At 44.4% G+C, this 14,235-nt stretch overlaps 1 protein-coding gene across 3 annotated transcripts in view; it reads right to left on the bottom strand.

Moving 5' to 3' along the window:
* LOC147630043 (uncharacterized) overlaps positions 1–11,871 on the bottom strand; it is a 66,801-nt gene extending 54,930 nt beyond the window's left edge. Inside the window, exons 1-2 of one of the 3 annotated variants that reach the window (XM_086811656.1) lie at positions 11,715–11,845; positions 11,425–11,580 (exon numbers count right to left, since the gene is read on the bottom strand). In XM_086811656.1, coding sequence (XP_086667782.1) covers positions 11,425–11,575 — 151 coding nt within the window. In that variant the 5' untranslated portion in view covers positions 11,576–11,580; positions 11,715–11,845. Of the gene's footprint in view, positions 1–11,424 lie in introns of all 3 variants that reach the window. The other 2 variants (XM_086811654.1, XM_086811655.1) reach the window with 2 other exon arrangements.
* Positions 11,872–14,235: the final 2,364 nt, after the last annotated feature.

Below are 14,235 nucleotides of genomic sequence, written 5' to 3'. Positions count from 1 at the left end.
CATCCATAAACTTCTTGGTAAATTGCCTGCTTCCTTTGATTCTTTCAGGGATAATATTTATTTCCGTCATCCTCTCCCCCCTTTTGAGGAAGTCGTGAGTTATCTTCACGACAAGTGCATGCTTCGCGGGAAAGGCAAGTCGGAGTCTGCTTTTGTTGCCTCTAACAAGGGCAGTAAAGGCAAAGGCAAAGGCGAAAAAGGGAACTCCAACAAAAACATAGGCAAAGGCAAGGGTAAACAGGATTCTAAGGAATCCAAGAACAAAAGCAATGAATGTGATTACTATGGCAAGTCAGGTAATATTGAGGCTTGTTGCTTTGCTCGTGGTGATGATTCTCGAGCAACCAAAGACCAAGATGCTTCTAAAGCATTTGACAAGAACAACACCAAAGATAAAGGTAAAGTTTCAGAGGAGGGATCTGCCAAAGTTGCATACATGGCAGTCACAGATTCATCCACTTCTTCACAGAATTCACTCCTCGTGATCACAAATATGACTTCACCTGAAGAGGTTAGTGACACAACTGAAGCGGTGGAATGGGTTGGTGATAGTGGTGCTTCTGTCCATATGACCAATCAGGTCCATATCTTGGAGGACTACCATACTCTCTATTCTTTAGTTCGCATGGACGACAACTCTTCACTTCCTGTCACCAGTGTTGGTACTGTTTCTTTGGGTTCCTCTGCCACCTTACATGATGTTCTACATATACCATGGAAATATCTGTTTTCAGTTTACAAAGCTTCTCAGAACGGACTTGGTGTGTACTTTGATGACGAGGTCATCGAAGTAATTGACAAGAAGACTCTCGTATGTTACCAATGGAGACCATGATGGGGGTCTCTACAAGATCACCAATTTTTCTTCCCAAAACCCTCACATTGATTCCCATATTCATCAGCTTTTCTCTCCCTTGATGGCTTTGGTTTCTGAGGCAGATACTTCTCTGTGGCATTCTCACTTCAGTCATGTACCCATTGCTGCCTTACAGAAGTTCCATTCTAAGCAGGTTGTCAGTGGACTACCTTAGCTCAAGTCTCTCTCACACATCTGCTCATCCTGCATGATGGGCAAGCATCATCACGATGCATTTCTAGAGGAAGCCACTTATCGAGCAACCCGAAGACTAGAGCTTATACATGCGGATCTTGCAGGACCTATGGAGGTTGAGTCTCTTGGAGGGGCTTGATATTTTATTCTTCTTGTGGATGATCACACTCGCAAAGTCTAGGTATGTTTTCTGGCTCGCAAGTTAGATGCTTCTGCCAGTTTCAAGACTTGGATCGCGATGGTGGAAAATCACTTTGGGGGTAGAGTTTCATTCCTTCGACTGATAATGGTGGCGAGTTTGTACCATTTGATGACTTCCTTGCTTCGAAGGGCATTCATCGACAGACTATAGTTCCTTACACTCCTCAACAGAATGGAGTTGTGGAACGGAAGAACCGGACCATCAAAGAGATGGCTCGTGCTTTGTTGCATCGTGCAGGTCACCCTCCTGTTTTCTGGGGTGAAGCTGTGGCTACCTCAGTTTATCTCATTAACCACTCTGTCACAAAAGCGGTTGAGGGGATGACTTTGGAGGAGGCTTTTACAGGACACAAGCCTTTTGTTTCTCATCTTCCTGTTTTCGATTGTGTTGCTTATGTGCATGTCCCAGATAAGAAAAGGACCACACTCACACCGAAGTCAAAGAGGATGATCTTCACAAGCTACAATCTCAGATCCAAAAGGTACCGCTTTTGGGATCCGGAGGTTGATGACATCACCATTTCCCGTGATGCTTGGTTTGATGAGAGCTTGTTTGGCATTGATTCCTCTCCACCTGATGCATCTTCCGACTTTCTAGATGATCCATTCCTGGCAAATGCTAGTGATCTTATACTACGTCCACGTCCAGCTCCTCCTCCTCCTCCTCCCCCTGCTGCAACCCCGGTGCCAGCTGCTACTTTACAACCACCCGTTCCTATTGCACCAGCTTCTGCAACTCCCAGTCCCTCTACGAGTCTTGCTTTGACTCTTGGATTACCCTCACCAGTGCTTACTTCATCACCACTTCCAACAACATCGGATGAGTCCTCTACTGCAGCTGGATCTTCTTCTTCACGCTTTAAGAGGAAGGCTAGACAACCTCGGTGGGTTCAGTAACTCTTTAGAGATTCTCGTCTCACTGATGCACAGCTCCATAACCAAATCTCTTCCACCACCCCTAGACCTCGCCGTTCATCTCAAGCTTCCACATCTCATCTCAGTGAATTATACTCTCAGGAGTTCTCTCCAGGAGATCGACGAGCTAGAGAGTCTAGAGAAGGCTCTCTCACAGCCGTAGTGGCGGCAAGCCATGGAAGCAGAGATGGCCTCTATTGAGAGGAATAACACTTGGTCTTTGGTGCCACGGCCTTTACATCGTGGTGTTATTGGTGTTATTGGTGTGAAATGGATTTTGAAAGTCAAGTTTCATGCAAATGGTACTTTGGACAAGTACAAAGCCCGCCTTGTTGCTAGAGGATATGCTCAAAAGGCAAGTGAACACTTTGATGAGCCTTGTTGCTAGAGGATATGCTCAAAAGGCAAGTGAACACTTTGATGAGACATTTGCCCCTACAACCAGATATACCACCATCAGGATTGTTTTGGCTCTGGTTGCACACTTCAAATGGCCCGTGTTCGAGATGGATGTCAAATCCACTTTTCTAAATGGAGATTTAGAGGAGGAAGTTTATGTTGAGCAACCTCCTGGTTTTGTGATTCAGGGACAGGACACCCATGTGTATCTTCTACAGAAGGCTCTTTATGGTCTCAAATAGGCACCCCATGCCTGGTATCAAAAGATTGATGCCTTCTTGTTATCTCTTGGCTTTGAGAGTGCATATGCTAACAACAATCTCTATGTGCTTCTTTCTGATGGAGATATTTGTGTCATTGTTTTGTATGTTGATGACCTCATCCTTTCTGGCTCAAATACTGAGTTGGTCACACAGGTTCAATCCAAGCTTTCAAAGACATTTGAGATGACTGATCTTGACCTTCTACATTATTTACTTGGGCTGGAGATTTGGAAAAAAGATGATTGTATCTTCATTTCTCAACAGAAGTATGTGAAGAAGTTACTCTCACTTTATGGGTTGTTAGGGTTGTTAGATTGTACACCTCTCTCTTGTCCCATGGATCCCAATGCCAAGTTATCCAAGGAGTATGATACACCCTTGGTGGATTCCACAAAGTACCGGCAGATTGTTGGCTCATTTGCTTTACCTTACCAACACCTGTCCAGACATCTCCAATGCTATGAGTGTCCTCAGCCAATTCTCATCAGCCACCCAAAGGTCTCATTGGCAGGCAACTTTGAGTGTTCTTCGTTATCTTCGAGGTACTTCAGATTATGGCATCACCTACTCCAATGGTGCTGATTTGGTTGGCTTCAAAGATTCTGATTGGACAGGCTGCATTGATACTCAGAGGTCTACATCTGGATATTGCTTCATGCTTGGTTCTAGATTGGTTTCTTGGAAGTCTCAAAAGCACAGGACTGTTTTTGCTTCTTCCATCGAGGCTGAGTAAAAATCCTACCTTCTCTCCTCCACTGAGGCACTTTGGATTCATCAGATTCCAGAGCATTTGTGTTGTGCCAACACTTCCCCAATTACCATCTTCTCGGATTCTTAGAGTGCTATTGCTCTAGCTCAGAATCCTGTGATATGGGGACGATCCAAGCATATTGAAGTGCATTATCATTTTGTATGCGACTCGATGAGTTGGGACTTCTTCGGCTTGCCTACTGTTCGACGTGCTGGTATTGGACCGCCTCTCTGGTGGTGCTGAAGAGGAGGTGTTGAATTATATATCATCTCCAAAGGGTCTACGACATCAATTTTCATGCTTATACTTGCCATTTATGAGGCCCTGCATGTGCTTATTTATTTAGGCATTTTTTTCCTATTTTTTAATGCCTTTACAACATTTTCATGCTATCATGGAGCTATCGGCTTGCTACAGCTGGCCGACCAGCTCTCATGAGGAGTATATAAGGGTAGCTCCCCTTTCTCCTCATTTCATCTCATTCTTTTGCATCCACTTGAGGTCATTAGCAACAGCTTCTACTTCTTATCATTGTACAGCACCTACAAGCTTCCCTCGTGCTCAATTCTCAACAATAAACATCAATTTCCAGTATTTACAGGTCTTGTTCCTGGGCCTACATCTGAGTTTTCTATTTGCTTCACTTTCTTTCAAGCTGGAACATGCTCATTAAAGACAACATCTCGGCTGACAACAATCTCATTCTGCTCCGAGTCATATAACCTGTAGCCTTTGGAAGGAGAGTTATATCCCACAAAAACAAGCTTTTGGGACTGTGTCAAGCTTCCCTCTCTGCTTCTTTGGAATGTGAATATAGACATCACTCCCAAAAACACGAAAAATGGAAGACATCTGGTTTCCTGCCAAAATAAGCCTCAAACGAAGTCATCTTAAGCACCACAGTCGTCAAAGATCGGTTGAGGATATGGACAGCTGTAGCCACAACCTCTCCCCAAAGTGGACGAGGAAGGTCTCGATGCTCCAACATCGTCCTTACCATCTCCACCACAGTCCGGTTCTTTTGCTCAACTACTCCATTCTCTGAAGGCAACCCTATATTGGCCAGCTCTTGCTTGATGCCATGCTCCGCACAAAAACATTAGAAGAGAACCCCCTTCTTTGTCAGCCCAAACAATCTTCACCTGCAATCCAGACTCCTTTTCCACCAAAGCATACCAATACTTGAACCGAGCAAACACTCGGTCCTTATGTGGCAAAAAATACATCCATGTGAACCTGTGTTACGACCCTGTGTTTTTCCCTCTGGACAACAAGCAGGTGGACAACAAGCAGGTGGGCACGGGCACGGAATGGACAGTATGAACAGGCATCAGTTGGATATGAAAAGGAAACTCATATGTGTGGCCAGCCCAAGTGTGAAAGGGGACAAAAGGGAGTTTTGAGTTTATAAGGTTTTTAAACCTTAGATGACTTAAATAATATTATTTTTATGGGCATGCGTTTTTGATATGTTGCTTTTGGCGTTTTTGAGAAAAGCAAATCGCCTCTTTATAAAGCGAAGGGTGGCGGAGCTGAAGGAGGGCAGATCACCGGGTGGTCATCGTCGAAGTCATCATGTGGTCGTGGTGTGGTACAGGTGGGCAGGCAGGCTGCGTAGGGCTGAGGGCGCCAGGTGGACTACAGCCAGCAAAGGGGCGCTGCTGCGCGTATGGGCTACAGCCAGGCAGGCAACCAGGTGGCTGTGCATATGGACTGCAGCCAGGCAGGCGACCAGGTGACTGCGTTTATGGACTGCAGCCAGCAAAGGGGGCCAGGCAGCTGCGCATGGGTTACAGCCAGCAAAGGAGACCAGGTAGCTGTGCATAGGGGCTGTTGCCAGTCAGGCAGCCAGGCGGGCTTCAGGTGGAGGCTGCACGTGTGGAAGACCAGGTGGCTGCGCATATGGGCTGCAGCCAGCAACAGGAGCCAGGCGGGAGACTCTAGTCTATATAGCCAAGCGGGCAGCCAGGCGGGCTGCATGTGTGGAAGCAGCCAGCACAGACATATCCAGGCGACTGTTGGGCTGAACAGCACGCTTGACTCTATCTCTCTCTCTTGGAAGGAGACGAGCTGAAGGAGGCGCCGAGGGGCTAACAGCCAAGGGGTTTCTCTCTCTCTCTCTTCGCGAGCAGGTGGGGTTGCAGGAAATACACAGCCGAGAGACCTCTCTCTCTCTCTCTCTCTCTCTCTCTCTCTCTCTCTCTCATCATGGATTGCAGGCCTTGTTTACGAGATTTGAATACAGAGGATCAAGTTAAGATGCACAGGACGATGTTCTTGGAAGAGATGTGTGTTGCTCTTCGTCTTGGACTTATGTGTATTCAGGGATTGCTTGACACGTCCTCTATCTTTCTCTCTCTAGGTTTTGGCAACCATGCTTGGATGGTATATCTGTCATGGAAACAGGACATTGGTTTTCGAGAGGAAACAGGACTTGATATCGAGGAAACAGACCTATGGTTTATGGATGCACGTCTTTGGTTTATCGGATACAGGTCTTTGGTTTCATGTGGAAAGCATGTCTCTGGATTCATGTGAACAGGTTCTAGTTTTCTCGAGGTTACAAGCAAGCTGTGACTATAGGAAGGACATGTGGTTTGGTACAACCCTACTGCTGTTTGGGAAAGGGTTTGTGGGATCCATGGTAGAGATGGAGAAGACCTTTTCAAGCAAGGAGGTGTTGTACAGGTGTGCCTTCTCTATGGAATGCTTTGCTGTAATAACGAGAGTTCTTATTTGGAAGTCCTAGGTGAAAGCTTTGGGGGATCCTATTGGTAGAGGATTCTACAAGTTGTACTTTGTCCTCAAATTTGATCAAGTAAAGAAATACCGCAAGGGGCGCCACTGCGTTTTGGGGCCAATCGGTGTCCTTGTACTATTTGCAGGAGCACTCTAGCTCCCCATGTTTGTTTCCTTTTCCAAGTTCCCATGGGTGATGAAGTGTTTTATGTGTGAGTGTTTGTTTCACCGCCCGTCAGATTTCTGAAGGCCGGTTTCAGCCTGCTACAATCATCCACAATCAACATAAAATACAAGGTTTCTTCCAAGGATGGAGTGTGAACCAACTCTAGTGGTTTCGAAGCCCGTCCAGTAGCCTGCTTCGGAAAAGACTCCCTATGCTACTTCCCACGAATGCAAGAACTACAATGTCCCTGCCTGCTGTGGAGGCATCTGGCAAGCCATCCACCATCTGGTCTCGGAAAGCCCGCCGCAACGCATCCACATTCGAGTGGCCAAAACGGAAATGCCACAAATCACCGAGCTAAGTACCTGTAAGAGAAGAGTGTTGATAGTTTGTGAATCCCATTCTCCACTCCGCCTTTCCAAACAACCTTGCCTGTTGCTTTGTCTCGAATAGCAATTGAATGCTCATCAAACTCCACCCGCATTCCAGTCTTACAAACCTCATGCACTGACAAAAGATGAGAACCAAGAGATGGAACATAAAGAACCGGAGTGGAATGCTTCCCCCCTCTACCATTGGGGACGATCTCAAACCTATCGTCACTAAGAATCGAGATAGTGGACTTGTCGCCAATAAAGATGTGACCTGTTTGCCTCCGAAGGTCTTATAACAACTCTCGGGAAGGAGTCATGTGCCTAGAAGCACCACTGTCCAGAATCAACTCCCAAGTATCCCCAACGGTGAGACCAACCGCCTCCCTACTCGAAGAAGATGAAGCTCCAGTGTCCATAATCTCCAAGTGCACAAAAGTTGGAGTCTTCGCGGCTGCAGCTGAGGAATCGGTAGCTTTCTCAAGGCTCCGCGGAGGACATTTCCTCCAATAATGACCCTTCTGGCCACAATGGTCACACGTCCGCTCGGCCTTCGATCTGAGTCGGGCTCTTTCTCAGAAGAATTCGACTGTGAAGACTTACCTTTGCCCTTGCTGCTGCTGCTGTTGTTGGGCCTTTCGACCGCTGGCCAGTCAAAGCCTCAGAACCTCCACCCTGTGGAGGGTTCAGAAACCGCTCCTCCTAGTCCAAAACCATCCGCACAAGCTCCTCCCATGTAATGGTGCTAAGCCTCCCATTGGTGATCAAAGAATAGAAAGCTGAGTACCGAGGGGATAGATGAGACAACAGTGTGATGGCCATGTCCTCAGATGATATCTCCTTCCCAGCCTGAAGAACCTCCTACTGAAAAGCGTGGAGTTTGTTGATGTGCTCTCGCATCGTCGAAGACTTTGCAAGATTCATCACTCGCATCTACACTTCCAAGGAAATTCTCTTCATGGGTAATACCTGATTGTACAATTGAGGTGTGCAATTGATCACTTGGGGTGTGCAATTGAGGAAGATGAAAGAACGCACACAAGCATTGACACGATCCCTAGGCCTCCCGCTCTTTCTTAGTGGACAGTGAAAGTTCCTCCTCCAACTCCGGCCTTGGAACTCCAACCACAATGAAATCAGCCAAATCATAAGACTCCAAGACAAACTCCATCATTACCTTCCAGATGCCATAATTGTTCCCGTCCAACTGTAGGTCTACCCAGAACGTCAGGAAGGTGGGGATCTTCACATGTTTCTGTACCATCTCAAGCAAATCTACCATCTTAGGGGTTCACGTGGTCTTATGAAGGGAGGGTGAGTGGGAAAAAAATTTGAAGAAGAGACTCCACTTTGCTGCAAGGTGGCTGTCTAGCAATGACGCCCACCTTCTACCCACTTCTCCACGTCTCGTACAGCCCAAATATTCTCCAATCAGCACCCAAAAAGCTCTAACTGTCTCCAAAGATTCAAGCCACGTGGGGCTCTGATACCATGTTGGAATGTGCAACGGCAAAGAGACAAATTAGAGAGCGGAAAACTACAGAATAGCAAGGAAGGAGAGATGGTGTCAAATCAACTATATACACAAGTATATCCAGTACAAATGAGTGGGGGGGCAAAGCCCACAATATATATGGCCTGGGGCAACCAGTCAACCACTGCATAACAGGCCGGCAGTCAGAAAAATAGCCCACGACTGGAAAAAAGTCCAGTCGGCCAACATAATGGCAAGTCGGCCAGTATAAAAATAATGGGCCCCACCTGAGCAGCCAAACCTACACGATGATAGGGAAAATCAGCACCCCCACAACTGGAAAAAATTGGGAAAATGGCAATGGAGAAAACCTCACACGGGCAGGCACACCAACATCACTGGCCCTCACTCCCTTCAGGGTAATATGGTAAAGACAGGAGATGACTGCTAACAGTTGAGGGGAAGGAAGGCACGATGGGCTAAGTTGATGAAAGAGTTTCATATGGAAATAAAATATTGGAAGGGTAGTTTGAACTGAGTGGCAAATACCTTGAGTAGAATTATAGAGGTGAAGTCTTTCAACTTCACCAAGATTAGGGCTGACCTTAACAACTCTCTCAAAGGGCTATGTGAGACCGACAGTCATTTTGGTCGATATTGGCAACATGTCCAGTCAAGGAGCTCCATAAATTTACAAATCGAGCATCCAAATACTCTCCTGGTCCTATCAAAAGCAATCTTTCAATGCCTTGACGTATGCCCTTGATATCTAAAGCAAGTTGGACTAAGATCGGGTTAGTCTCTTGAAGTTCCATGGCTCCATACCTAGATTCAACCTAGTTATGCATGCAAAGTAACATAGCACGCTACACGCAAGACCTATGCATAGAACCCTAACGCACTTGCACAAACCTGATTACGATTACAAAAATGTAAACCCTAATTTGGCTATCTATGCATAAAAATGCAAAATTTATTTTGTTGCGTGCACAAATGCCACCGAGGATTAACCTAGACACTCGTAACACCAATGTCACATGAGTCATGCCGCAGAAAGACTCAAAACATGTGATTAACGCTAATCGAAACTCGGCAAGACACAATAGAGAAGACAGATGTAGTATATATTGCAACACATGCTATATTTACAACGATACTTGGATATCGACTTAGATCATGCTGATGCTTACCTATCTAAATGCATACAAAGTGACTAGCTAATTCACAACTTTTGTGGTGATCTCCAGATACTTATGTTACGAGTTGAGGACAGCCTTCTAGCCAGTGGTATCAACACTTGTGTGTGCTGCCTCTATTGCCTTTGGATCTACCCTTTAAAAGGGTGGCCGGATTCAAGTCAACCAGCACTTTCACGCCCACAAATATCATAAATAAGGTCATTTATTGTGTTCATATTGTGCCCAGCTTGTCTCCCCCCATCCTGGGCACCTATTGGGTTGCTAGAACTACCCAAATCGGACCTGCAAGTAGGAAGTATATATACCTAGATGAATCCAGGAACATGCCCAAATTCACCTTTTAGGAACGTGCATGTTATATACTCATGGTAATCAACCCACAAGACTATATAACTATCAACTCCATTATGCATAGTATGGACTAGATACTACAACATCCCCACTAACATCCTCAATGTCCAATAGTGGGTGTAGAACTCTGTATCAAGATATGCTCTCACACACGCACTCCACACACACACACAAGAGCATATATTCACACAAAGCCCTTTGTACTGAGTTTCTGTCAAAACTCCGAAGAAACAAGGCAGACTCAACCATAATGAAGCCTAGCACTAAGGAAAATAGCAAATAGATATAAGTAGTTGATAGGGCAAATGCACCACTAAAGATAGAAAGAATAAGCACAATATCAACTAGCCACAACTCGGACGAAAACTTCACAATGTGAAATCTGCATGTCCGCTAATACAGCTAAATTATATACCTAGATGAATCCAGGAACATGCCCAAATTCACCTTTTAGGGAAGTATGTCCACGTCACACCGGATTAAGGTGTAAACGTGAGTTGTGACATACGCCTACGTCACACCGGATTAAGATGTAAACGTGAGTTGTGACATATGTTCGGCTCAAGACATGATGAAAAGTGGCTGCAGCAAGGGGTACCCAATAAAGACTTTTCACAAACCCTACTATATTCCCCTTATTCAACCCTAATGAGGCAAGCAACACACATGGAAGCTAGAAAATAAATTTTCGTAGAAACCCTAGCCTAAAATAACACAAATCTAACTTTGCCCAAACCCAGGTGTGCTCTCCTAACTCTACAGGCTGTTTGCCTAGCCAAACAAACAACAAGCAAATGGAATGTTGGGAAAAAAAATGCTAGTACTAAGCTCTGACACCAACTGTGGTACTACTAGTGCTATGAATGTGTTAACTAATATAGATTAAAAAAAGTGAGCTGCTGTGCGCCTGCAGGTACATCACATCTAAGCAGCCATGCAGGCTGCTAAATAGGGAAACAATGCGCAAAAGGAAAGAATTTTTGCTGCAAGGAAATCTAGGGCATCATGAATTTCCTACAGCCTTGGTGTGTAAATCCCAGATGGCTGGGCACCCCAAATCTTATATTGATTATGCTTTTTCCCTAGTTAACGATAGTCTTTCATGGGTCAATGAGAAGCACGCCACTCTTGCACTGTCATCTACAAAGACACAGTACATGACAATATATGTGTCTATGTGCCAGGTGGTATGATTGCAAAGGCTTATATCAAAGATAAGCTTCTCTTCACTAGGTTCTACATCTATTGGCTGTCCTTAAGCATTCGCTAGTGTGCTAGTAAGGAGAACCAAGTAGGTACCATTACCAAGCCACTTCTATAGGGTAAGTAGAGAGCTTCTAGATTCGCGAGGCTTCTCAACACTTGATGTAAGTATTCAGGATGACAGTTCTTCTAAAAACCAAGCCATCTTTTTTTTGTGTGTGTGTGTGTGTGTGTGAGTGTGGGTGCGCGCGCGTGTGTGCGCCACGCCAAAATTCAAAACCTAGAAACCAGGGAAAAGGGCGCTAACGTTAGAAACACAGAAGAGAGAAGGGCATGTGTACCTGTGGAAGGGCGGGAGTGGTGGATGAGGAGGAGCTGAGCCTGCATGAGGCGAGTTGCGCTATCAAGGTCGGCGACGATGGAACGGAGCCTCTCCCGCACGGCGCCCGACTCCTCCAGCTGCGCGCGAAACTCCTCAAACTGCCGGTCCATAGACACTACAGACGAAGCCATATGACCTTGTTTGCCAGCGTACACAGTAGTACAATGTGCCCTTCTTCCCCCCACAGAGCAGTAGTAGAAACACCCACACAGCCGATGTCGCTTTGAGTAGTTGGAGAGAAATGCCCACCTTGCCTTCGTGCTAGCTTGGCATGCAGGTGTCCTCAATATTGGAAGCAGTGCCGCCATAGCCAGTAATTACAGATGCCGCTTCATCATGCACTGAGGCTCGTTACAGACTGCCTTTTTGGGTGCCCAGAATGAAGGCAAAAAAGTGGGAAGGCCGCCCAAGAAATGCCGCCCACCTTTACACACAAAAAAGGCCATCCCAATTGTGTGCAACTTCTAGCAGAGGAGCCTAAGGCAGGAAAGCTCTGAACTACACATGGGATATGCAGGTTGGGTCTCCAATGTTGCAGAGCCACCTTGCGGAAGGGTTTAGCTAGAAAACCCTTGAGCCCATTGAAAGCAAGGCGGAAGGCTCAACTAGAGATTTCTTCTTCGCTTCAACCTTTTGTTGTTCTACAATCTTTTACCTTTTTGCTTGATCCGCTTCCTTTGCCTTCTCTTTCTTCCTTTTCTTTTCTGTAGCTTACATTTGCCTTTTCAAGCCCTAATATTGAGACAATTTTTTATATGTATATTGAGACAATTTTTGATATGAATTAATTAAGTGGCCGAGACAATTTTTGATATGAATTAATTAAGTGGCCGTGCAAAAATTGTCTCGGCCACTTAATTAATTCATATCAAAAATTGTCTCAATATACATATAAAAAATTGTCTCAATATTAGGGCTTGAAAAGGCAAATGTAAGCTACAGAAAAGAAAAGGGCCACTTAATTAATTCATATCAAAAATTGTCTCAATATACATATAAAAAATTGTCTCAATATTAGGGCTTGAAAAGGCAAATGTAAGCTACAGAAAAGAAAAGGAAGAAAGAGAAGGCAAAGGAAGCGGATCAAGCAAAAAGGTAAAAGATTGTAGAACAACAAAAGGTTGAAGCGAAGAAGAAATCTCTAGTTGAGCCTTCCGCCACTTAATTAATACAACTTTGTCTAAGGCTACTTGCCATAGCCAGCCAGCGAGCCGTTGATGCGTCTACACAAAGCTCACAACGCCCACACAAAACTCGTAACGCAACCAAGCGAGAGGGGGAAAGAGAGCTCCCAAGGCCCATAGAGAGCTAGACAAAGCGAGAGGGGAGAGAGAGAACACCCACATAACTGCTTCAAACAACATTCCATCAAAGCTCGCTTTAAAACCATCTTTGATTTTGAGCATCTTCAATATCTTCTTGGATATTAGGGTGATCTCCTTCTTTAAAACTATCCAAGCCATGATAAACCTATAGAAAAAAGCCTTCTCCCACTCTGTCATTTTGTTGAAATTGATTCCTTGATGTGTTTCCTTTCGATCTTGTTTTGGAATAATCAATTGTAAGGATTCTAGGAAGGCATCTATCCAGGTTTCCTCCTTGGTTTACCTCAAGTAAGTTATCATACAATCACCTATGATTGGAGTTGTAGTGCACGACCGCTTCTTTTTGTAACGGCTAAACTCTCAGGGTATCAATCTAGCTCATAGAATGCCTTAAGGCCTATAGTTTCCAATAGACCCTTCACCTTGTTCTTTGCCTCTAGGATGTGCATATTTTTGGCCATGGTAGATAGCGCACACACATAATGAAGGTGTAGTTAACAAAGATAGAATGTAGAGAGAACACACACATCATTTTGGCCTTAGTAGAGAGCACACACACATATAATGAAGGTGTAATTATAAAGATAGAATGTACAGAAATCAACAACTCAGAAACCACATATACAGTTAATAACCACAAATAACAAATGATTTATTCCTTACGGCATGCTTAAAAACTTTTGCCACATATAAGATTCAGTTCTTAAATTCGTTATAAGAAGTATGTGATCTTGGTAAATGATGTGGCTAATCGTGGGCATCCTTGTAATTAGCCTTCATTTCGTACTTTTCGATGAGATTATTTATCATTTACACGTTCCCATTCAATGCTATTCATGGTTGTCACATCATCAATTATTTTTCATACTCCTTATATCACTTCTTCTTTTTCTTCCTTGGTCTCGGCTTTCTAGCTTTTCTCTCTTGATGGTGCCTTTTTTGAACCTTGTTCTCCTTAGCTTGAAATTCTCTTAAAATACTTGTCTTGGAACTTTCTTGAACCTTATTCTCCTTATACTTGGCTTGGAACTTTCTTGAACCTTATTCTCCTTCTCTCTTAATACTAGGCTTGGATTTTTCTTGAACCTTGTTCTCCTTATCTTGAATTTTTCTTAGAATACTCAGCTTGGATTTTTTACCTTTCTTGAATTTTGTTTTGCTTAGCTTGAATTTCTCTCACAATTACTAAGTGTGGATTTTTCTTGGCTTCACTTTTTCCTCGAGCTCCTTGTCACGGATTTGATTTTCTAGGAAAATAGAATTAAAAGAAACTTGCAAGAATTTGATTAAACTAAATAACTCATCAAATAGCACATATATATTCAATATTTGAGTGAAAAACAAATAATACTTAGCTCATAAAGCACGACTCCAAGATTGGGTGCAATCATCCATGGCCTCTCCCCCCACATGAGTATTTACGAGATACTTTATTTCAAATTAGG

Source organism: Cibotium barometz, chromosome 17 (assembly GCF_041138505.1).
Source record: "Cibotium barometz isolate CiBa-2024 chromosome 17, ASM4113850v1, whole genome shotgun sequence".
NCBI classification, from domain to species: domain Eukaryota; kingdom Viridiplantae; phylum Streptophyta; class Polypodiopsida; order Cyatheales; family Cibotiaceae; genus Cibotium; species Cibotium barometz.
The sequence above is the reverse complement of the archived record's forward strand: the minus strand, read 5'-3'. Positions and strand labels throughout refer to the sequence as shown.